The sequence below is a fragment of the Monodelphis domestica genome, chromosome 1 (assembly GCF_027887165.1).
Source record: "Monodelphis domestica isolate mMonDom1 chromosome 1, mMonDom1.pri, whole genome shotgun sequence".
NCBI lineage: Eukaryota > Metazoa > Chordata > Mammalia > Didelphimorphia > Didelphidae > Monodelphis > Monodelphis domestica.
The window spans coordinates 224,497,621-224,523,257 of record NC_077227.1 but is presented as its reverse complement, the minus strand read 5'-3'; the positions used below and the strand labels follow the sequence as shown (position 1 = coordinate 224,523,257).

Sequence of the window (25,637 nt, the reverse complement as noted above, 5' to 3'; positions counted from 1 at the left end):
TTGAGGATGACAGCTTAGTCATTCTTGTCTAGTAAAAGCCTGTAGATTTAAAAAATCAATGGATTTCAGTGTGTGTGTGTGTGTGTGTGTGTGTGTGTGTGTGTGTGTGTGTGTATGCTTGAACTAAAACTCGAGCCCAGGATCACCTCCTCTGACAGCTAGCAATGACATTTGGTAGGTCCTTAAGGCATGATGGATGGGTGGACCACCTGCTTTTCAGAAAGTGCCCTGGATGGCAGAATGCAAGGTACCTATTACCTGGACTCTAGGCACACATCTGACAATACATTTTTTCTCATTCTTTTTTCTTGCTTTGCTTTTGGTTGTCCTTCTGAAAAGAATGCAGATTTAGTTGTCAAAGGGTTGTGCTATTGGGAGAGGTTTTGCTAGGGTATTTTGGGACTTGTTCATAACAGTAAAAACTCTCTTTGCTACTGACTGAAGCTTTTTTGACTCCTAGAACTTGCCTACTGCTCTGCCAAAAGTGAGAACCTTGAGCTTCTTTGAAGATTGATGGGGGACCCTGTAGTTGGGGAATCCCTCTTAGCCAAAAAGTGAGGAGAAAGGGTGTTAAAATGGATTTGGCATAAGCTTTTGAAGGCACTCAGTCTACTCAGCCTCCAATATAAATGATACATGGTTTAACTTCATGTGAAGAAACAGGAACACATTGACATTCATAATATACAGACCAGTAAATCAGTTTGTTGTTGAGCTTTTTTTATAGATGTAAACTTAGCCTTTGTGAATTTAAAAAATAGTCCTCTATCACCACCTTTACAAAAGAACAAACAAAAAACACAAGCTGAAATAAAACTAAACAACTTGGGATGTGGCTATGGACTTTATTAGGTCAGAGAAGTTTCCAAGAATATGGGAACCTGATTTATGCTGCTTTATATGTTAAATAACTGGAAAACTGTTGAATTTTTAGAGTTATTTCTTTAAATAAGAGAGAATAATCTTGTGATTAGATGAATTAGGGTCTTAAAACTCATGGGAATTAGGGCCACTGTCTTGGCTGTCTTTGGATGATGGTCAAATCACTTTATTTTTCAGGTTCTTGACTTATCCAAACAATAAATAGAAAAAGATATATGGGCCATGGAGTCAGTATGTGGAGGTCAGGTCTGCATCTATAATGCTTTAAATTTTTGAATAATAATTTATTGAGAGAACTGAATGAATTGTTTAATCTAGACAAACAGGTTGTTGAAATAGGTTTTGAGCAATAATACATATATAACCCAGTGGAATTGCTTGTTAGCTCTGGAAAGGGAGAGGGAAGAGAGGAGGGAGAGAACATAAATCATGTAACCATGGAAAAATATTCTAAATCAATCAATCAATCAATTTATTAAAAAAATGAACAGGCTAAGTCATTCAGGTTTGCTTTTGGTTGACTGATTTATCCATATTCATTGACTATTTGATCAATTTCCCTACTAACTATGAAGAGTCACATTTGAGATCACAGAGCATAAAACTTAAGCTAGTGTCCCCACTATTGGTTGATGGAAGACTCTATGCTAATATGTATATCTAGGCTAGATGAGCATTTATAGTAAATAATACTCTAGCATGAACTTCATCTGGCACTTTGCCCTTTGGAACGTTAAACACGTCACATTAATTATGTCATTCCTTCTCATCTTTTGAGATAGGTCACAAGTATTATCATATATATATATGTTTATAATAAAATAAACCCCAACTTTCTAAGCTCAAATAACAGTCTACATTTGCTTACACACAAAGTGAATACTTGCCAAATACTTAATGTGTACCTGAAAGTGTTCTCTGTCTCTGGTCTCTATAAGCATAAAATGGGATTATTGATTATAAAAAAAAGATTTTATTTGAATGAGGAGGTGTATGGTGAGGTGGCTAAATATCCAGCTCCAGAGTAAGAAGACCTCAGTTCAAGACTTCCCTTCACAACATACTGGCTCTGTGACATAGGACAAGTCAACTTAATTACTGCTAAGATAATACATTATAGCAGGGATTTTCTTCTTTAGGAGCCTCCTACTTCAGTGAAATCATAGATCTGGATCTTCCCTCCAAAAGTGTTATAACACATCCATGTAATACTTAGATATTCATATATATATATATATGTAAATAATATCTATTTTTGATTTCTCATCCCTGTTTAGGATACTGACTGTTTCCATTCTGACTCTTTGTCTTACAAGTCCTGGACATGCACAGGTGAGAATGAACCTTGCCCTTCTTCCTTCCCTCTTGCTGGTTTATAGAATTATAAGATGTTAGATCTGGGAGATACTTGAAGGATAATAAAGGTCAGCACTCTCCTTTTAAAGAGAAGTGCCAAAAAGGTGATGTGAATGCCTCGGTTTTACATTAAGAAGTAGTATAGAATAAGAATGCAGAATCACAAAATAGTAGAACTAGACAGGACCACAGCATATTATCTATAACCAACTTACTTTATACAAAGATAAAGGTTGAGGTTTTTCTTCTGGAATTGAAGATAACTCCTTATAAAAGATTGACTCTCCATTGGAGACCTCATGAACTTTTGGTTCACAAAATCCTCAACCTAGTTCCTCTACCTAAAGATAAGGCAACTGAGTTTCAGGTTGTAACTTCTCTAAGGCCACATAACAAGGGAGTAGCAGAGCACCATTTGACTCCTAATTTGGTGCTTTTCCCACTTCACCTCATTTACACCACTCCAATGTCCCTCTAGTTATGTAAGAAAAAATTAAAAATTAGAAGAAAAAACTTTAAATGTTTATGACATATACACATATACATATATATGTCGGTGTATGTGTATAATATAGACATATACAGGGATTTTAAAAGTCTTAGTACAATTTAAACTTTAATTGCTTTACTTTTACCTGGGAATTAGTTAAATACCCATTGATGATGTCAGAATGATGATTTTTTTTAGCCACAGTAAATCCTGAAAATCATCTACTGAATTCAAGGGTCTGTAATGTGCATTGGGGGGAGGATCCAAATCTATGAAATTATAGATAGTATTGAGATTCATATTCAGCAATTCAATAGATATTTAAATTCCTAGCGCACTTTGGTAGGCCCTACAGAATATACAAAACTTAGATAAGACATGGCGCCTACTGATATTGAGTGCATATTCTAGAAGGGAGATTGTGACACACAAAAATTATATACAAAATACAGATATGAAGTAAAACAAAATATGTTAAGTCTACAAGAAAGGTAGAAGTAAAATTCCATATGAAGTATTCCAGTGATGGGTAGTGGGGCCATAACAAATTCACAAAGGAGAGATTTCCTGGAAGAGGTGACAAGACTTAGGTAGATGGTAAACTGAGGAGGTAAAGAAGGTGGGAAGAGCATTCCAGGCATAGGGGATAGTGCAAGGACTCAAATGTAATAAAATGTATCAGATGCGTGAGGGTGGGAGAGAAGAAGGGAGAGTGAGCAGTTCAATTTTTCAAAAAATTATTTTTAATGTTAAATTTAATAAACATGAGTCATTTACATAAACTATATATTTATATATATTATAGCATAAGAAAAGGATTATCCATGAAACTACAGATCTTGATTATGTAAACCTTGTTTTTCTTTCAAATATATGATAAATTCAATATATAATTGTCAAACTGTCCTAATAGTTTGTGATCTTTTCTGGACTTCATATATTCTATTTTGTGCATAAAAAAGATGCAACAGTGCCCTGTTTTCCCTCCCTCCCTCCCTCCCTACCTCCCTCCCTCCCTTCCTTCCTTCCTTCCTTCCTTCCTTCCTTCCTTCCTTCCTTCCTTCCTTCCTTCCTTCCTTCCTTCCTTCCTTCCTTCCTTCTTCCTTCCTTCCTTCTTTCCTTCCTTCACTTCATTCATTCATTCATTCATTCATTCATTCATTCCTTTCTTCCTTCTTAACTCCCTTCTTCCCCTTTCCCCTTCCTCCCTTGGGAAAACAAAGTCCTTGTAACAAATTTGCCTAGTCAAGTAAAACAAATTCTTATATGGGCTGTCTTAATATGTATGCTTTATTTTATATCTTAGGTTCTTTATGTTTCTTTCAGTAGATGGGCAGCATGTTTTATCATTAGTCCTTTGGAATTATGGTTGGATATTACACAGATTACAGTTCTTTAGTTTTTAAAATTTGTTTTTCTTTATAGAGTAATTTTATCATTGGAAAAATTGTTCACTTAGTTCTATTCACTCCACTTGGCATGAATTGATATAAATCTTTCCAGGTTTCTCTTAAGCCATCTATTTCATTATTTCTTATGACACATGCAACAGTGTATTCATATACCAATCTTTGTTTAGTTATTCTAAAATTGATGTGTACCCCAGAAGTTCCAATAAAAAGCCACTAGAAATTGTACACATGGCCATTTTCCTCTTTTTTGATCTCTTGGCTGGGGTATAGGCTGAGTAATGATGGCCCTAGGTCAGAGTCCACAGAATTTAGTAACTTTTGGGGTACAGTTCTAGATTGCTTCCCAGATTGGCTGTACCAATTCTGAGGCCCACACACAGTCCATTTGAGGGCCTGTTTTCTTGCCACCCCATCAACCATCATTTTCTTTTTCGCTGTTTTTGTTCCAATCTAGTAGATAGAACCTCAGAGTTACTTCAATTTTTACTCCACTAATACTTAGTGATTTGAAGCATTTCCATATGGCTGTCAATAGCTTGAATTTTTTCCTTTGAAAACTTTGTTCATATCAATTGGTGATTTATCTTTTGGAGAATGTGAGCAGTTAATTTGGTGGAAGTATTTTTGAGAGGCAGCATGGTGCAGTGGATTTGGATTCAGGAAAATCTGTGTTTAAATTCTGCCTCAGATGCTCAGACTGTGTGTGTGTGTGTGTGTGTGTGTGTGTGTGTGTGTGTGTGTGTGTGTGATCTTGGGTAAATCACTTAAAAACATTTCTGTGCCTTGGTTTCCTTATCTGAAAAATGAAGGTATTCTATTTGATAGTTTCTAAGATGTCTTCTAAGTAGTATAGAACAAGATTGGAAAAATGGAATGTCAGCAGGTAATGGAAGACCTTGAATGGAAGGCAAAGGAATATGGACTTCACTTGGTAGGAAATGGGGAGCCATTGGAGGGTTTTGAGCAGATAAGTGACATGGCCACATCTAAGTGCAAAACTGTGAAGGATGATAGGGATAGAGTGGGAGCTGAAGCCTTAGTAGGATACTCTTGCTGGAGTCCAGATGGATAATAATATGAACCTCTGATAGGCTGTTGGCTATAGAGACAGAAGAAAGGTCAGATGAAAGAGATACTCATGGCAAAGGCAGAATCAATAGAATTTAGTAAGTGGACATAAGAGGTGAAACAAAAGATTTAGAGACAACTTCAAAGGTTCAAACATGGGAAATAAGGTGAATGCACTGAAAAGCCGGTCAAAGCAGTGAGGTCAGAAGGAGAAGCAGGTTTTTGGGAAAAGACAATGTACTTGGCTTTCAATGTGTTGTTTGAGGTGCTAATCAACAAATAAATATTTGTTAATATTTGCTTCCTGTGGATAAAAGCATTATAGTGGGCTCTAGAAGAAGTACAGTACAGACCTGTTATCACTACTTTGGGAGAAGGAAATGGCAAACCATTCTACTCTCTTTGCCAAGACAATCCCAAATTGGGTCATAAAAAGTCAGACCTGACTGAAACAACTGAATAACAATCCCTGCTTTTGTTCTGGTAACATATGTAACAAAGCAGTAGAATAACAGATGAAAAAGAGGTTACTTTATAGGAGTTCTAGGAACTTAAAAGTTCTAGTAAGGGGACAAAAACAAAAACACAGACAATGAGTATATTTGATAACACATGGAATGCTTCAGAGAATTGATACATGAGATCAGAGGAAGAGGGAGAGTGTTGAGAGCATAGAGAAAGATGGGAAGAGTGCCAAGGACAGAATCCTTAGCAACTCAGAGTGAGAAAGAAAAGATCCCAGAGAAGAAGGAAAATAAAAAGTAATTACTAAGGCAGAAGAATATGGTATTTCTTTTTTTTTTTAAACCCTTACCTTCCATGTTGGAGTCAATACTGTGTATTGGTAAGGGCTAGGCAATGGGGGTTAAGTGATTTGCCCAGGGTCACACAACTGGGAAGTGTCTGAGGTCAGATTTGAACCTAGGACCTCTCATCTCTAGGCCTGGCTCTCAATCCACTGAGCCACTCAGCTGCCCCCAGAATATGATATTTCTGAAATCAAGGGAGAAAAGAATATCTAGAAGGTGGTCAGTCATATTAATCATTTCTGAAAAATCAAGGAGAATAAGATTTGAGAAAATATCAATAGATTTAAGAGGTCCCTGATGACTTCTGGAGTATTTTTACAAAGAGCAATGAGCATAGAAATCAGATTCCAAGAGACTGAGAAGAGGAAGGTAGTGCAGAAGTGGAGCAATCAGGTATAGACAAGTTTTTAAAGAAGCTTAGCCATCACAGGAGAGGAAAAATGATTGCATAATAGCAATATGGCTGTTGAAGTCTCAATGGAAGGCTTTATTTTTTAGGATTGCCAGGATTTGAGCATGATTGTGGGTGTAGAGGAGTCTATGGCAAGGTAGAGATGGAAGATGAATTAAAAATGGTTGACTGCTGGAAAAAGTCATGGAGGGGGTGGGAAATAATGGGGTCAGGGATGTTGATAAAGAAATAAGATTTATTAAGGACTGGAGGGAAGTCATGATGCTGAAAGGTTTTGAAGGTTAACAGGAGTCTATTTCTGTAGGGAATATCTTGAATTCAAGCTATTTATTCTAAGAAACATGCCTAGTTCTTTATAGTCCCTTGAAGATGGAAACTGTCATATCTAAATCTTCTATCTTCCTTAATTTGGAGAGCACAGTATGTGTATGATAAATGCTTAGTGAATAAATGGATGTATGCAGCAATATTATTCTAGGATAGCACCCTGACAAGAAGAATCATAGTCATGCCTTAACAACCAACATCTTAAAATATCAAAGATTCTACTTACCAAAACAAAACCAGCAACTATAGGAACATAATTACAGAACACATTTCACATAAATAAAGTCCAACCTAAACTATTGGAAATATATTAATTGTTCATGGATATGCTAAGCCAATGTAAGAAAAATGACAATCCTACCTAAAGTAATTTACCTATTCAGTGCCATACAAATCAAACTACCCAAAAATGATTTACTAGAATTAGGAAAAAAAATAAAATTCATATGGAAAAACAAAAGGTCAAAAGTATCAAGGGAATTTAAAAAATATGAAGGAAGGGGGACTAGATGTACCAGATCCCAAACTAAACTATAATGGTATGGTAATATAATATGGTAATCATCAAAATAGTTTGGTACTGGCTAAGAAATACAATAGTGAATCAGTGGACTAGATTAGGTAATGTTTGATAAACCCAAAGATCCAAGCTATTAGGGGAAGAACTCACTATTTGACAAAAACTGCTGAGAAAACTGGAAAATGGTATGACAAAAACTAGACATAGACCAACATCTCACACCAGATATCAGAATATAGTCAAAATGGATACTTGGTCTAGAAATAAAGAGTGATACCATAAACAAATTAGGGGAACATGGAAAAATTTATCAGAAAAACTTATGGATAAGGGAAAAATTTGACCAAACAGACATAGAGAACATAACAAAAAAATAAATGGGTAATTTTTATTACATCAAATTAAAAGGGTTTTGCACAAACAAAACCAAAGCAACCAAGATTAGAAGGGAAACAACAAATTAGGGAAAAAATTTATAGCAAGTGTCTCTGACAAAAGCCTCCTTTTTTCAAATATACAGAGAATTGAGTCAAATTTATAAGAATATAAAACATTCTACAACTGATAAATGGTCAAAGGATATGAACAGGAGTTCTCTGATGATATTAAAACTATAATCAAATGAAGAAATGCTTCAAATCATTAATAATAGAAAAAATGCAAATTCAAACAACTCTGGTATCACCCCATACCTATCAGATTGGCTAAGAAAAAGGATAAATGTTGAAGAGGAGGTGGGAAAATTGGGATGTTAATACATTGTTGCTGGAACTGTGAATTGATACAACTATTCTGGAGAGTAATGGAACCATGCCCAAAAGACCATAAAACTATGCATGCTCTGGGAACCAGCAATACCACTACTGGGTCTGTATCTCAAAGAGATCAGAGATACAGAGAAAAACACTGACTTATGCAAAATTATTTTTAGTAGCTCTCTTTATGGTGGCAAAGAAATGGAAACTTAGGGGTATCCATCAATTGGGGAATGGATAAACAAGTTGTGGTCTATGGTTGTAATGGAATACTTTTGTGCCATAAGAAATGATGAACAGGATGAGTTCAGAAAAATCTGGAAAGTCTTATGAACTGGTGTTGAGTGAAGTGAGCAGAACTAGGAGATGAAATAATGTAGTAACAGAAATATTGTATGATGATCAACTATGATGGACTAAACTATTATCAGCAAAATAAAGACTCCAAGATAACCCCTGAAGGAAACATGATAAAAAATGCCATCTGTTGGAACCTGATTGCAGATCAAAGCATGCCATCTTTTACTTTATTTCCTTCAAGTTTTTTTTATTGTATGTGTAATACATGTCTTCTGTCATGGCATTGGGAATATGGAAATATGTAGTACTGGAAAGCACTGGTATAACCTATAATAGACCATTTACTGCCTCAGCGAGGAGGGAGGATGGAGAGAGAGAGTCAGAAAACAATTGTAGAAACATATCATTGGAAAAAAATAAAAGAAAGCAAAAGCCAAACAAACCAAAAACAACCAACATCTTTCAGGAGCATAATGGAGAGAAATATCAAGATATGGTGGAAGCAACAAAGGATTTGGAGTCAGAGAATCTTGGTTTGAATCAATTCATCTATTTTGCAGCAAAAGCTCTCCTCTCCGCTTTAGTAAAGTAGGAAAAAGAAGAGGCAGGCAAGATGATCTTTAAATTCTATTCTAGGGGGGAATTGTGTACTTAAGGATCCCCCCAAATTAATATAAAGCGCTGAAGGATGTAATTTACCGGGGATGGATGGGGGATCTCAGCTATACCTGGGATGTCTCTATTATGAAACAGTGCACCCCAGGGTGGGGAGAGCCCTTCTGACCTATTATGGGAAGTAAAGATTGTGATTGTGTCCCTTCACCCTTGGAGTAGTTTAGTACCCATAACCATGCCTTTCTTTTTTTTTGCAGCAGCAATGCACGAATGGTTTTGACTTGGACCGCTCGTCTGGACAGTGCTTAGGTATGAATCTCCTGTGGTTGTTTTTCTCTTAATGGGAATTCAGACACTATTGCCCAGTGTTGTCATTTCCCTGTCCTAGGAACATATATAGTTATTTTTGGATCGTCTGTGAGGAAAGCAACATCACAGGGAATATCAAAGAGTGAATGATACAAAAATTTTTTTCTACCTATTTAGCCCTTTTAATTATGTTTGATTTTCCCCCCCAAACTATTTCCCTCCCTTCCCCCTGCCCCCTGCAATCCTTACATTCTATCTTAGAATGTATTCTAAGGCAGAAGAGTGGTAAAGGTCAGGTAATTGGGGTTAAGTGACTTATCCAGGATCACACAAATAAAAGTAGCTGATCCAGATCCTTCAAATTCTAGGTTTGCCTTTCTATCCACTATGCTTCCCAGCTGCCCCACTTAAACTGCTTTTTATAAGCTGAAGCATGATGTGGATACAGAGTTGGCTTTGAAGTCTAGAATAGGTAGTATTTATATAATTCTTTAAGCTATGCAAAAAAAACTAAATATGATCTCATCTTAGCCTCACAACAACCCTGGGAGGAGTATGCTATCATTATCCTCACTTTATAGATGAGGAAACTGAGGTGGATGGAGATGAAGTGACTTGCCCAGGGTTCCACAGCTAACAAGTATCTGAAACTAGATTTAAATTTAAATTAAAATTAGGTCCTCCTGATTTCAAGGACACCGTTCTATCCATTGGCAGTTCTGGGAGCCCTGAGTTTGTTTGTTTGTTTGTTTGATTTCTGAAACTCACTGGCTGTGTGACCTTAGACAAGTCACTTAAACTCTAAGGGCCTTAGGTAACTCTCTATGATTATTGGTTGCAAAACAGTTTCATATTTGCATTGGCAGAAGACATTTCTTCACCAGCAGTTCCCTATACTCAGGAATTCACAGTCTGAAATAAATAAAAAAAAATCCCAAACCCAAACTATTAAAAAGAAACTTTCTGAACTTCCTCTTTCCACATGATAACTCCAGGGGTTTGTGGGTGGGCAGAGAGGGCAAGAGGAGTGAGAAGAAACTTAAAGATTCTTAAAGAAACTTAAAAGATTCACCATAGGAAAACCGAGTTTACAATACATTTTTTTGTATACAGCCTAATTTTATTTTATTTTATTTTGTTAGTTTTATCTTTATTTTATTCCAATAACACATTTATACATAAGTTTTCCGAGGTTACATGATTCATGTTGTCCCCCTCCCTTCTCTCAGAGTTGAGGAGGGATTCCACTGGTTATACATGTATTATCACTCCAAATCTATTTCCATATTATTCATTTTTGTAAGTGAATAAGTTTATAAAACCGAAACCCCAAATCCTGAACCCAAATAAACAAAAATGTTTTCCCCTACATTTCTACTCCAGCCCTTGTTTCTCTAGAGGTTTTTGTAAGTCCCTCAGAATTGTCCTGGATCGTTGCATCGCTCTTAGTAGCAGAGCCTTTCACAGTTGATGGTCCCACAGCATTTCAGTCATACAGCCTGTCTTCTTCTTTTTTTTAATTTTACCATCTTATCTCCACTACCAATGGCTTTAGATTTCAAACTGTAGAATAATCTGTGGGCTCTGAGTCTTGGAATTTCCCTTTCATGAGGTGTGAGTTGGCTCTGGCTCTGCTCAAATGGTTGTCAGATGCTTTCAGGACCCAGGCATGCTTTTATCCCCCATTCCAACTGCCAAGCCACCCATGCCAAGGCTGGTGCAAGGGACACATGTGTGGCTGTGCATGTAACGGCTCTGTGTGTGACCAGGCAGCCTGCGTTCAAGGACAATACCTAGAAAGATGTTCTCTAGACCAGGGAGGGCCCTGAAGGTCTGGGAGAACATATGCTGTCTTGGAAACCTTCCCTGACTCTTTCCTAGTCCGATGGGAGTGCACTTTGAAGTAAAAAGCCTCCCAGTCAGAGGAGCTGTGATGCCAATAACAATTTCTTCTTGCCTCTCCTAATTCCCTGCCCCCAACCCCTTTGGCTTTGGAATCAGAAACGATATCATTTCTGCATCCTGGTTCTGTGGAAAGAGCATGTGATCGAGAATCAAGAGACGGGGCTCACGTTCTCGATTCTGACCCGGCTCCTTATCCGACCCTGGCCCAGGCCCTTCGGCTCCTCTTCTGTAAAAGGAGAGAATGACACCCTGCCTGCCTCACAGGGCTACCGGAAGAAAATGGACTGAAAGCCGTGCATCGCCATGTCCACGTGGGCTTTAATGACCACAATATTGATTGATCGCTGGCAGCCTGGTGTTGTTTTTAGCATGGTGTGCTGGAAGCCAGGAAGACGCATGTTCAAACCCCACCTTTGATGTTGAGCAGTTGTGGGATCTGAGGCCAGGCTCAATCTATAGCAGAGGTCCCCAAACTTTTTACACGGGGGCCAATTCCCTGTCCCTCAGACTGTTGGAGGGCCGGACTATAAAAAAACAAAACAAAACTACAAACAAATCTGCATGCTGCTGTCTGGGATAGTGGAGGCTGCAGCTGCTCACCATGCTGACGTCTTCCATTGTGCAGCCACATAATCCTTTGTGCAGCGCCTCGTTCTCCTTCAGTTACTCTCAGAACAAGGCGCCATGCAAAGGATTGTCACCGGAAGTAGTACTGTACGTGAGCGATGCTGGGCTTTTTAGCACCACCACATACAGTGCTCCTCTCACTGACCCCAGTGAAAGAGGTGCCCCTTCCGGAAGTGTGGTGGGGGCCGGATAAATGGCCTCAGGGGGCCGCATGTGGCCTGCTGGCTGTAGTTTGGGGACCCCTGCATCTACATGCTTCAGACAATTCTGTAGGATTTGCTTACTAAGTAATGGGAGAGTTGAAATCTGCCTTGGTGAAGAGTTTCCCAAGCAAATGAAATTCCCTTTTAGGAAAACTAGTCAGGGATCAGGTGCAGGCAAAGCCTCTGAAATGATTCTTGGGTTGGCTCTGGCCAAATGAGGGCGCATGGAACGCAGCACAGTGACTAGTCATCCCTTGCCCTTTCTGTCCACCTTGACAGATGTTGATGAATGCAGGACTATCCCCGATGCCTGCCGAGGAGACATGATGTGTGTGAACCAAAATGGTGGATATTTATGCATTCCCCGCACCAACCCAGTATATCGAGGACCCTATTCCAATCCTTACTCAGGCGCGTACCCACCGCCCCCAGCACCGGTTCCTGCTCCAAACTACCCCACTATTACAAGGACTGTTATTTGCCGTTTTGGATACCAAATGGATGAAGGAAATCAATGTGTTGGTGAGTAACCCAAGTCTGAAGCTACCCATGTTTTGATTTATGGAAACATTGTCTGTGTTCTTATTCCTGGATATGCAGTCTTGAAGAATGACCAAACACCATATAACGAAACTGAGCATCCATTCAAGCCTGCTTGCCACATGCTTGGTAGCTATGGATAATAAATAATGGCTAATTATTCTATTTAATAATAGATTGATAAATAATTATGTATAATCAACAATAGATGAGTAATGTTTATTGAATCCATTAATTCAACTTATCAATAAATATTTGTCGAACAAATTGAATAAATGGATCCAACAAACATTGATTAACCACTTAGCAATATTCTATACTTCATAGTGAGGCCAAAATAGGAATAAGATACAATCTCTACCCTCAAGGAGATAACAATCTAGTTAAGGGGATCCAAGACAAAAATATGACCAACCATGACATGAGAGGTAGGAATTCAGAGGAAGGAAATGTCACTTTTGATTGGAGCAGCAGGTAGCAATACTCAGAGATGGTATTCTAAGGATGAGAAGGATGGAGAGTGGAAGTGAAGGTGTGGAGAAAAGCCAGGTTGACTAGACCATAGAGTATATGGAAGGAAGAAGTATGAAATAAGGCTGGAAAGGTAGGTTGGGGCCAGAATGTGAAGGGCCTTGAATACCTGGGTAAGACGTGCATGCTATTTGGTAAGCAATGTGGAACCACTGAATATGTGTCTATGTATGTCATTTTCAGAATAGACTTCACAGGCTTTATTAATATATTTATGACTTTACATTGGAGTGAGGATTTCTTCCCTTTTTTCCCATTCAGTGTTCATGTTTTCAAATTAAATAGTACTTTTTGAAACACATATAGTCTGACTCAATGAGTGAGATGTGGTCAGATTTTTATTTCCTCATTCACTAAGCCTCTGTATCCTTAAATATTTTGCCTTTCTTTAAACTATGGAAGAAGACTATTGAAGTGTAGAAATTAAAAAGAAGTTGGGATTTCCCTCCCCCCCTCAAGCTCTTATGTGTGTCATAATGATGTCTGGGCCCCCATTACTACTCATTTCCTGCATGTGACTCTGAACTATATGCAAGTTTTGGGAATGGTACAGAGAAATTAGATCCTCTGCTTATAAGATTTATTTCACTTCTTCCAGAGCTGGATATTTGCTTGTAATATTATTTTAGAGGTGGCACTGAATAATGTGGATTTTTTTGTTTTTCTACATACTTAGAGTTTTACAAATCTTATGTGTAAATGTATATTTTACCATATAAATGTATGCAAAAAGCATGCCAACATGTGGTTCTCAGATTTACTGGAAAAATTGGGTAGCCTTAAGATGAAGTCTCATCATTATATGATGTTCTGGCCTCCACAGAAGGGTAGGTGGCAGTTCCTCTTCAATCTAAGAAGGCATAGAGGGAAGAAAAGAGTAATAAGATCCAAGCAAGGAGAGAAGAAAGCTGAGGTTTTCATGGAACAAATCGCTGAGTTTTAGAATTTTTGCAATCAAAGAATGTTATAGCTAGGAGTCTTATGACATAGAATGTTAGACCTTAGAATATGGAATATTAGAATCCAAAATGAAATGGGCACTCTGGAAGGGGTCCTCAATATCAAAGAGTCACAGCTTTGGCATTAGAAAGGTCCTCAGAAGTCATCTAGTCCAGGCTTCTTTCTTTTTTTTAACCCTTGCCTTCTGTCTTAGATCAAATCTAAGGCAGAAGAGTGGTGAGGGCTAGGTAATTGGGGTTAAGTCACTTGTTCAGAGTTACACAGCTAGGAAGTGACTGAGGCTGATTTGAACCCAGGTCTGGCTCACTATGCACTGAGCTGCCCAGCTGCCCCTAGTCCAAGCTTCTTAAGTGACTTGCCCAAAGTCACACAGGTGTCAAGTGACAAAGCCCAGAAAGATTGTACTTATAGATCTTCTGTCTTGAGAGTCAGCAGCATGCATCCCCCCATCCCTAACACAGTCAAAGGACTTGCTCTTCTTCACCTCCATTCTGTCATTGCTATGCTTTGCTTCTCCTTTTCTCTGTTACATAGGCCCAGCTCTCCCTTTTCTCTGTTCTTGGGAAGAACAGGAGTAAAAAACAAAAAAGAGGTTGGAACTTGAGCATTGTACTTTTCACAGGCAGTCAGCCCCATAGTGTTGGCATTCATCTGGACCATTACTCTCATTTGGCATATGAAGAAACCAGAGTCCAGACAGGGACTATTGACTTGTCCAATACCACGTATGTTGCCAAAATTCTAACTCAGTCTTCTTGACTCAGTTCATTTTTCATTCCACTCGTCAAAAGATGCTTGAAAATAAAAGCTCAACTGGGCAACAGCCGGGTGGCTCAGTGGATTGAGAGTCAGACCCAAAGATGGGAGGTCCTGGGTTCGGTAACATTTATTGAACTCCTACCTGTACTATGTAAGATACAAAGATGTACAGACAAGATTACTGCCTTCATGGAACTTACAGTGTGTTTCTAATCCAATAAAACATAGTAGAATGCTAGAGCATAATAATAACACCTCTTTTGTAAGATGAACACAATCTAGGAACCTTTGCTAGGACTGGAACTAGGCCCGTTCATTTCCAAAAAGTTCAGCATTATACATTCATAAATCCTGAGTTCCTTCCAATTTCCCTTCGCTCCACCCCAGTATTTCCTGATTAACAACGGCTTTTCAAATAGGCCTTCAGCAGAAATCCTTCTGGGCATTGTGAATGGTGGTGTCAGTGCTTGTAGGAGGAGGGGAGACAGAAAGAAGAAGTGTCTATTTTTACTCCTGTTCTTCCCAAGAACAGAGAAAAGGGAGAGCCGAGCCTATGTAACAGAGAAAAGGAGAAGCAAAGCCTAGCAATGACAGAATGGAGGTGAAGAAGAGCAAGAAGAAAAATAAACAAAAACAGAAAAGGGGAAAAGAAGCAATAAAGTTGATATTTACTAAGGATGGAATATATCTATATTTTCCATCTTTTAGTGGTTCTGGTGTTGAAGTATTGGATGTAGTAGTTCAATGAACATCTCTGGCATATTTTATATATGGTTCATAAGAAGACAAAAGAACTAGAAAACAAAGAGAGAATTGGAAGAAGAAAATAGAGAATCAGTTTCTGGAAACTGCCCCATTTGCCATGAATACTAGAGAGTTTCCTTATTTTATACAGATGCAACCTTTTTCAAAGGCCTTTGATCCCTAGCACTTTCTTCTTCATTCACAGCAGGGCTGATCGAAATTTCAGCAAGAGTTCTTGTCATACAACCATGAACTCAGGTTAGGGGAGGCTCAGATTTTCAAGTCTCTCTTCAAGTCAAGCCCAGCCATCTCCACAAAGATGCTTTCTGAATCGTGTGGTGTCAGGTGGTGAATAGGAAGAAATGAGCCTTTCAGGGTACTTTGTATTGCCTGAGGACCTGTAGAGGAAACTGTCCTTTTAGAACAGAGAAGGGGAGAGCCTGATATTCTCCAAGTCAAGGAGTTTTAAAAAATGGATTAAATTTTGATTAGAAACAAATCGAAAGCAAGACCTCGATACAATTGGTTTCCTTGGTAATGCTATTTCTTATTGAATGCCTTAAAAACAGTTTGGGGGGGGTCAGTAAGCTTCACTGGACTCCCAGAGGGGTATGAACCTCTGATAGTCTTTCTTGTGTTCCTTTTGAGAATTTATACAGTCTGCTTTATTAATATTCTTCTCATCTTTTTGGTGACTCTACCCTAAAATTCTTTGTTCCTCTGTCCTCTCACTGATCATGCCTTGCCAAACTTCAGCCCTAGATTATCCCCATCATTTACTTCCACTGGATCCTTTCATTTGGATGTTTCAGTTAAACGCACATATTTCTGGGTAAATTAAGCTGTCTAGGTCTACTACAAATTCATATTACCCATTCTTAGCTGGGCTCTCTATAAAGCTAGACAACCTTCCTACTTCTCTTCAACTGATTCTGTAACCCAGTGATCTCCACACTTTTTTGGATCATGTTTTCCTACCACTAACATTTTTTTGAGCATGCTCCCCAAATGTGTGTTTTATTGTTGAGTCTTTCAGTTGTGTCCAACTCTTCATGACCCCATGGACCACAGCACACTAGGCCCTTCTATCCTGTACTGTGACCCGAGCTCATGTTTCCATGACACCATTCATCCTTTGTTATCCCCCTTTCCTTTTGCTTTCAATCTTTCCCAACATCAGAGACTTTTCCAACGAGTCCTGTCTTTTTCTCATTATATGGCCAAAGTATTTAAGCTTCAGCTTCAGTATTTTAAGTTTTAGTGAATAATCTGAATTGATTTCTTTAGGTATTAATGATTTGATCTCCTTGATATCCAAGGGTCTCTTAAGAGTTTTTTTTTTTTCTAGCACCACAATTCAAAAGCATCATTTCTGAGACACTCAGCTTTCTTTATAGTCCAAATCTCACAGCCATACATTGCTACTGAAAAAAACCACCAAACCATAGCTTTGACTATAGCTATGGACCTTTGTTATTTTTACTTATTTATAAATTATAATCATTTACTACTATGCTAAAATTATATCATAAAAATGAACATCAAAATAGGATGAGCTTAAAATGAAATGATATTTGATCCCAGAGTCAAGAAAAAAATTACTTTTTAAGTTTAAGAAGTAGGGGGGTGACATACAATTAGACTGGTGTTTTAGGAAAATCACTTTGGGAACCATATGGACAATGAACTAGAAGGAATGAAAAAGCATATATTAAGCACTTTCTATGGGCTAAAAACTGTGCTGAGCTCTAGGAAATTCCAAAATACAAAAGTAAAAACAGTCTTGAGCTTATTATTTTTTTAAGGAGCTTTTTGTTTTTTGTATGAGTTTAACAAAAACCAAGAATATGAGTGTCCCACATACAAAGTAGTACAGAAAAAGAGGATTTCATGTGAAATTGTGAGTGTGTATGATATAAGCTTGTTTTTTCTTTTTTAAGGATATAGTAAATTCAACATATTATGGCCAAAGCTGGCCTCCATTGTGTTTCCTTCTCTTCACTTCTGTACATTTAAAAAAATTCTTCAGTGACCTACTGTTTTGTCTTTTCTTTTACAACCCTATTGCTAGTTCTTTCCCCCACTCCTTCTGAAAGGGGAGGAAATTGAAAAAAAAAAGCAAAACAAAATTTTTGTGAAAAATAAAAAGTAAACAAACTTCCACCATGACTGAGAAGGAATACATAGTTCTTATTCTGTCCCTTACAGTCTGTTACCTTTCTGATAGGAGATGGACTGCCTGCTTTATTATCTGTCCTCTGGAATCATGGCTGGTCATTGCTTTGGTCAGAGTTGTTAAGTCTTTCCAAGTTGTTTTTCCCTACAATGTTGTTGTTATTGTACAAGCTATATTGGTTCTGCTTATTTTCTTCTGCAACAGTTCATACCAATCTTCCAGGTTTCTCTTTAATACCGTCCCTTTCATTATTTCTTATGGTACTATCATACTCCATTGCAATCCTATACAATAATTAGTTTAGCCAGTCCTCAGTTGATTGGTACCCTCTTCTATGGTGCCAGGTGCTATGCTAAGCACTATTATCTCATTTAACCCTTACAACAGCCTTGGGAGGTAGATTTTTTAAATTTTATCCATTTTATAGTTGAAGAAAATGAGTTAATCAGAGGTTAAATGACTTGTCCAAGATTACAGTTAGTAATAATAATAGAAATATCACTTATTACTATGATAACTAACATTTATATAATACTTGCTACAGGCTATGCAGTGTGCTAAGAGCTCTAAAATTAGTATCTCATTTGTTCCTCACAACAATCTTGGCAGGTAGGTGCTATTATTATCCCCATTTTATAGTTGAGGAAACTGAAGAAAACAGGCTTTAAGTGACTTGCCCAGGGTTACATGGCAAGTTGGTGTCTGAGGTTGGATTTGAATTCAGGTCTTCCTGATTCCAGGTCCTGTGCTCAAACTATTTCACCACTTAGCTACCTCTGTATCATCTCATCTGATTAGATATGTTGAGTAAGCAAGAATGGCAAGTCAAAGCTGACCCTGAAGGTATGAACCTAAGGGACTGGCAGGATGATGGTGCCCTTGATAAAAAGAGGTAAGTGTGGAAGAAGGGTACATTTTGGAAAAAAGATGACATACTAGAATCTTTTATGAAAATTACAACCCATCCTTGCCTTCTTATCCTTATGTGAGTCATTCTACCTACACTGAAAAATAGTGAGGGGGGTCCTTTCCTCACTGGCCACTGTCCCAGGAGAGAGTCTGCCCCTAGCACTGAAGCCATGAGATGACCTGATGGACAAGGGGTTGGTATGGTGGAGGGGGGCAGAATTTTCCCAATGGCACCTATACAGCCATTGTGGGTGCCTGGGTCACAATGATGTTAGAATCCTCCTGAAGACCCAATCCCTGAATCAGAGGAAGCTGGGAACTTGCTTAGGAAAGGTCAAGGGAGAATTAGGAGGAATGGAAGGTGGGGATGTGTCATTGAGAACCCTCATTAGTGACTGTCTCGAGGAGGGAGGGATTTAACCCATTTTTACATCTTCTGATTAGTTGTTTTCAGTTCCCTCTTTGGGCATCACTGTTTGCTCTGTCCCACTTATTAACAAGGCTCTTCCAAACCTTCTCTCCCAACAACACCTTCCACTGCATCCTCTTCGAGCACCCCCTCAGTCAATGGTCTTTGCTTTATCCTCCTGCTTTTTCTCCTGATATTGTTCCTCACAAAAGAGAGCAGCCCCCCTCAAGGCAATCCCCTGTACATATACTCTTGATGGCACCCCTTCTTCTTCAGTAGAATGATCCTACTATTATCTCCTCTTTTTTTAAATCTTCAATCTCTCCCTGTCTACTAATTCCTTTCATCCTGTCTACAAAACCTTCTAAGGCTCCCTTATCCTTAAAAAACCCTTTACTAGATCCCACCAGCCCCATTATCACCCTATATTTCTCCTTTCCTTCTTGACTAAACTTCTTTAAATGTCAGATACACTTAATGTTTCTACTTCTTTTTTCTTACTTCTCAACTGTCTAGAATCTGGCTTCCAATATCTTCATTTAGCCAAAACTACTCTTCCCAAAGCTACCAATGATCTCTAATTCCAAATCAAATGCCTTTTCCTCAGTCTTCCTCCTCATTGGCATCTCTGACACTTGGCACTGTTGACCTGTATAACCTTTGGGTTTTCATGCCACTGCTTTCTCAGTTTTCCTCTTACCTATTTACATGTTCTTTTTCAATCTCCTTTGCTGACTCTTCATCCATGGCATATCTATTACCTTTTGGTAGCAGAAGGCTCTCTCTTAGACCCTCTTTGCCTTTTTCATTCTCTTATTTGGTGATCCCATCAACTCTCAAGGGTTCATTTATTTCTATGTAGATAAACATTCATATGCATGTATAGACTCCTACTCCCTACTGAGCTCCAGTTCCATATGATGAATATTGTAAAAAAAAAAACAACCAATATTAATACTGCATTCAATTGACTTTTTCTTTTTAAACCCTTACCTTCAGTCTTAGAATTAATGCTAAGTATCAGTTCTAAGACAGAATAGTGGGAAGGGCTAGGCAATGGGGTTAAGTGATTTGCCCAGGGTCACACAGCTGGGAAGTGTCTGAGGTCAGATTTGAACCCAGGACTTCCCACCTCAAGTTTGGCTTTCCATTCACTGAGCCACTTAGCTGCCCCTCAATTGATTTAAAAAAAAATTCTGAATTGAAGTACCAAATAAGACAAACATTTGTATATAAAAGTAGGACAGAAAAAGTATTATACAGGAAGCTACAGATATATTACATAAATTTTGCTTTTCAAAAAGTATGCAACATCCAACAAGCTGTTTTCAAAGTTGTTCTGCTTATCTTTTTCCTACTACTTCTTCCTGTCTCTAACATGTCCTGAGAAGTTAAGGTAATGTTTTACATTTAGTATAAACAGTTTCCAAATCAAACAAGGGTCTTCAGACACTTAACCAGAGAAGAGGGAGAGAGAACAAGCTTTTATTAAGTGTTTAGTTGATTCCAGGCTCTGTACTAAGCTCATATCATTTGATTGTCTCAACAGCCTAGGAAGGTAGATACTATTATTATCCCTGTTTTACAGTTGAGGGAACTGAAACAGACAGGTTCAGTGACTTATCCAGGTTCATTCAGCTAGCAAGTGTCTGAGGCTGGATTTGAACTCAAGTCTTTCTGACTCTGGGCTCAGCACTCTATCTACTGTTCCATGTAGCTTCTCTGTTCCATTTCTGATACTCCACATCCTGTGGCGGTTTTCTCTTTGCTATTTGTTAACCAGGGCTGTAGGTTGAGCTGAATTGCGTGCAGTTCCTCACTAAGACTCAGGAACTGTGATAACCCAAATAGGAAGACACCCCATACATTTTTACTATTATCTTCCACATTTGCCAAAATTTCCTTCCAAAATTTCTCTCCCTCCTCCCTCCCAGAGAACAATTTTCTATAACTAAAAAAAAGAGAAAGGAAATAATGAAAAGAAAGGAAAAAATCAGCAGAACCAAAAAATAAATGGAAAAATATGATAATACATACAATGTTTCATTCCCCCTCTACTATATCCCCAATCCCTCCTCTATAAAGGAGTGGAGAGAGTTGATCTTCTGTTTTCTAACATGGCATTCCATTCATTTCAATCCAATCCAATCCAATTCAATAATAATGCAAGCATTTCAAAGTGCCTGTTACCTGACACAGGGAAAAAAAGACAAAAATGAAAGAGCCCTGACCTCAAGGAGCTTGCATTAGGTTTAAATTGTACTTATGTCCATTTGTATTCTAACATGGCTTCATTTTATAGCATTTAGTTACTGACCCTGTACTTGGAGCAGTAAGGGATACTTAAAAATGGAAGACCAAACGGAATCTTTCCCCTAATTCTTGGTTTTTCTTTTTCTAGATTTTTGAACAATATTCAAGAAAATATTTTGTTTGAAAAAATCAGCCCATAATCCAGTCAGTCTTGACAAGGATACCTATTGTTCAGACATGACCAAGTTTAGTCCCCTCATCTCACAGCAAGTCCCACAGAACTTTCTTTCCAATTCCTTTGGTTTGACTGCTCATTGGCTCTCTCCCTGGTACCTTTTGGGGCTTCAGGTCATGCACATTTCAGTTTCAACCTGAGTCTTTTGTGTTCCTTTCGTAGGCAGGATAAACACTGACCCAAGAAACATAATGCTTGAGCCAAGAAAGTGGTGTGTCATTAAGAAAACTGGCATTTTGGCTCAGGATGGTGTACAGCAACCATGGCAGTCTCCCAGAAGGTGGGAGACCTTTATAGCTGGTGAGAATACAGTATATCATGCAGAATTCTGGGGAGCTGTAAAACATGATGGCCACTGAGAATGGGCTGCTTTAAATTAGGAAAGCAAAACAAAACTGTCATCTTAATGAACTGCCTCAACTCAGCCTGCAGGGAGTGACCCCTCGTCTATCCAAAACCTAGCTCCCTGGCCATGTCACCTAAGGAGAAAAGAAGCAAAAAAGGCTCCTGCATTGTCAAAAAAGGTGCCAAAGACTTATGGATTTACTCAGAGGGGGAATTTTTTAGGCCCTCGCTCAGAACCCCATTTATTCTTATTTTTCATACCTTTCTAGCCAGATTGGTGATCTGGTTTTTCAGTCCACAACAAATCAAATACAAAGGGGTGACAGGAGTGAGCCAGGCACAGTGACAGCTGTTAGAAGTACTAACGGCAAGGAAACAAGGAAAATGACAGGAAAATGACAAAAAGGAGTTTTAAAAACACATTAAATGAATTCCAAAATATTCCTTGGGAATACTGTGTCAGAGAGAGAGAGACAGAGACAGAGAGATACAGAGAGAGACAGAGACAGAGACAGAGAGAGACAGAGACAGACAGACAGACAGATAGACAGAGAGACAGACAGACAGAGACAGAGAGAGAGAGAGAGAAAGAGAGAGAGAGAGAGAGAGGAAGAGAGAGAGAGAGAGAGAGAGAGAGAGAGAGAGAGAGAGAGAGAGAGAGAGAGAGAGAGAGAGAGAGAGAGAGAGAGAGGCAATGACAGGGCAGCATCTGCCTTTAAGGAGAGACTTACAACCCTTACTCAGTGAAGTATTGAGAACATTGGGTTTGAAGTCCATAGAGTGGTGTTCAAATTATGGCTCAGCTCCTAATTATCTTTGTGATCTCCGACAAATCTCTTCCCTTCTGGGGAGCTTAGTTCCTCACCTATAAAATGAGAGATTTATAAATCTGGCCTCACACACTTTCTAGCTGTGTGACCCTGGGCAAGTCACTTGACCCCCATTGCCTAGCCCTTACCACTCTTCTGCCTTGGAGCCAATACACAGTATTGACTCCAAGATGGAAGGTGAGGACTTTAAAAAAAAAAAAAAGAGAGAGAGATTTGGATTAGATGAACTCAAAGGTCAGAGACGCAGGTTTTCACCACCTTTAAGGGTAGAAGAATACTGCCTAGCTCTGTATTCCCACATCACAGATGTTCATGATCGAGGGCCCAGTGTCATCAGTAAAAGTTTACATACGGTGTCCTCTTGTTTCAGAAAACCTGATCATTTCTAACATGTTTCAGAAATATTTCCATCCAGAATGTTTAATTCAACAAAACTTTAACATTTAAAGGGGCAAGCTATCTAGAATGCAGCTCATCCATCCGAGAGGTCTGAATAGCTGATCTTTTATGCAATACCCAGGGTTCTTAATATGGGGATCCATAGGCAGTGAAGGCAGATATATTTGCTGATTGAAAAAAAGAAATCATTTATAAAATAATAATAATGAAAGGCAACAGATAACGGTTTGCAATCAGGAATAATTTACACTGAATTTCCTGAAAGGAGGTAACTTGGATGGTAAAAAAAAAATAAAAAAAATATATATACACACACATACACACATGTACATTCAAATAGTATATGATAATATATGTTAATAAAATAAAGACAGGTCTTTATTTTCACTAAATTCTCACTGAAATGTAGAACTTCCTGCAGTATTTAAAAGCAGGATCCCATCTTCTTCAAGAAGCCTTTCCTTGTCCTCTTTAATCTTAATGTCTTCCATCTGAGATTATTTCAGATTCATTATTTATAGACATAGTTGCTTGTATGTTTTCTCCCCCATTAGAATGATTTTTTTTGTTGTTTATTCACTTTGACTTTCTTTTTCTTTTGCCTCAGTGTTTAGCACAGTGTCTGGCACATAGTATGGGTTTAATAAATGCTTACTGACTTGACTTGATTACTCTGAGAAAGGCTCCATGGCATTGCCACTCCTTCCAAAGGAGTCCTTGAAAGAAAAAAGTTAAGGATCTTTGCCAAATGTGGCATATTAAGTTTTTCTGTGCAATTTAGGTAGCTTTGAGGAGACCGTTTTGATTGTTTCTGTTTATAGCCATAAGTTCAGGTGTTTATTTCAGGATGACATATTTGGTGCCTTAATGGGGAAAGTATAGAGGGACAGGGATTGGCCACCAACACAAAGCAAAGGAAAGCAGAGGCAGGACAGACTTGTTGAATGTCAGGACTGGAAAGGGTTCTTTGAGATCATCTGCTCCAGCTCACTTTATTAAAAAAGAGGAGAAAACTGAGGCCCAGAGAGGGGAAATCACTAGCTCAAAGCCACATAGCAGTTAGTGGCAGAGTTGGAGCTGGAGGCAGCATGGGGTAGTGGAAAGAATATTGGACATGGAGTCATGGAATCATAGCAATCCTGGAACTGGAAGGCAATTCAGAGGTTATCGAGGCCAAATTGTACCAAGCAGGAATCCTCTTTACAAGGGGTGAGACTAGGTGACCTCCAAGGTCCCTTCTAGCTTTAAATCTTTGATTTAAACCATCTCTGTAATCCCAACATTTGAGAATGTAATGGTTTGGGCTCCCATCCAAGGGAAGAGCCTTTACTCGAAACAGTCGCAGCTGCCCTTTCCTCTTGCTCCAGCACACTGTATGTTTTGATATTCCTGTTTCCTGGAGTCTGTCATTTTATTTGAGAACTAGTTCCTTACTTCATTCCAGGCACTGATCAAGATCAGATCCAGCCCAAAGTTTTTCTTCTTTCTTTCTTTCTTTCTTTCTTTCTTTCTTTTCTTTCTTTCTTTCTTTCTTCTTTCTTTCTTTCTTTCTTTCTTTCTTTCTTTCTTTCTTTCTTTCTTCTTTCTTTCTTTCTTTCTTTCTTTCTTTCTTTCTTTCTTCTCTTTCTTTCTTTCTTTCTTTCTTTCTTTCTTTCTTTCTCTTCTTTCTCTCTCTTTCTCTCTCTTCTCTCTCTCTTTCTCTCTCTTTCTCTCTCTTTCTCTCTCTCTTTCTCTCTTTCTCTCTCTCTTTCTCTCTTTCTCTCTTTCTCTTTCTCTCTTTCCTCTCTTTCTCTCTTCTCTCTTCCTCTCTTCCTCTCTTCCTCTCTTCCTCTCTTTCTCTCTTCTCTCTTTCTTCTCTCTGTCTCTGTCTCTCTCTTTCTCTCTCTCTTTCTCTCTTCCTCTCTTTCTCTCTTCTCTCTCTGTCTCTGTCTCTGTCTCTGTCTCTGTCTCTGTCTCTGTCTCTGTCTCTGTCTCTCTGTCTCTGTCTCTCTCTCTCCCTCTAGCTCAGGGCAGCCTTTGATCAATTTGATGAGATCTCCAATCAATTAAGTTAAAGGGCCTGGGGACATCTGAATGCCTGTTAGTATTTATTGATAAGATACAGGTAACTTCATGACTGAGACTCAGAGATAGTCTTTTACCAGAGGAACTCATAGGTAGTGTCTCTCTTGCTCCCTCCCCTCTTCTCTCTTTTCCTTTCTCTGTCTCTGTCTTTCTCTTTCTTCCTCTCTGTATTTCTCTGTATCTCTCTCTCTCTCTTTCTCTTCCCCTTCCCTTTCTCCCTCCCTCTCTTTCTCTGTCTATCCCTCTCTCTGTCTCTCCCTCCTTCTCTGTCTCTCTCTTTCTCTCCCTCCCCCTGTCTTTCTCTGTCTCTCTTTCCCCCCTTCCTTCCTTTCTCTTTTCCTCCATCTTTTCTCTCTTTATCTGTCTCCCTTTGCCCTGCCCTGCCCACCAGACATATACCCAGTAAATCTGTATTCTGGGGTGAGGGAATGTGTGTGTGTGTGTGTGTGTGTGTGTGTGTGTGTGTGTGTGCATCCACTTACTCCTAGAGTAG

At 38.7% G+C, this 25,637-nt stretch overlaps 1 protein-coding gene across 4 annotated transcripts in view; it reads left to right on the top strand.

The window, feature by feature from the left end:
• FBLN5 (fibulin 5) overlaps positions 1-25,637 on the top strand; it is a 149,720-nt gene that overhangs the window by 1,154 nt on the left and 122,929 nt on the right. For 2 of the 4 annotated variants that reach the window (XM_001365148.4, XM_016423296.2), the window contains exons 2-4: positions 2,160-2,214; positions 9,204-9,255; positions 12,270-12,512. In XM_001365148.4, the coding sequence (XP_001365185.2) occupies positions 2,160-2,214; positions 9,204-9,255; positions 12,270-12,512 (350 nt within the window). The remainder of the gene's footprint in view (positions 1-2,159; positions 2,215-9,203; positions 9,256-12,269; positions 12,513-25,637) is intronic. The other 2 variants (XM_007472551.2, XM_016423297.2) reach the window with 1 other exon arrangement.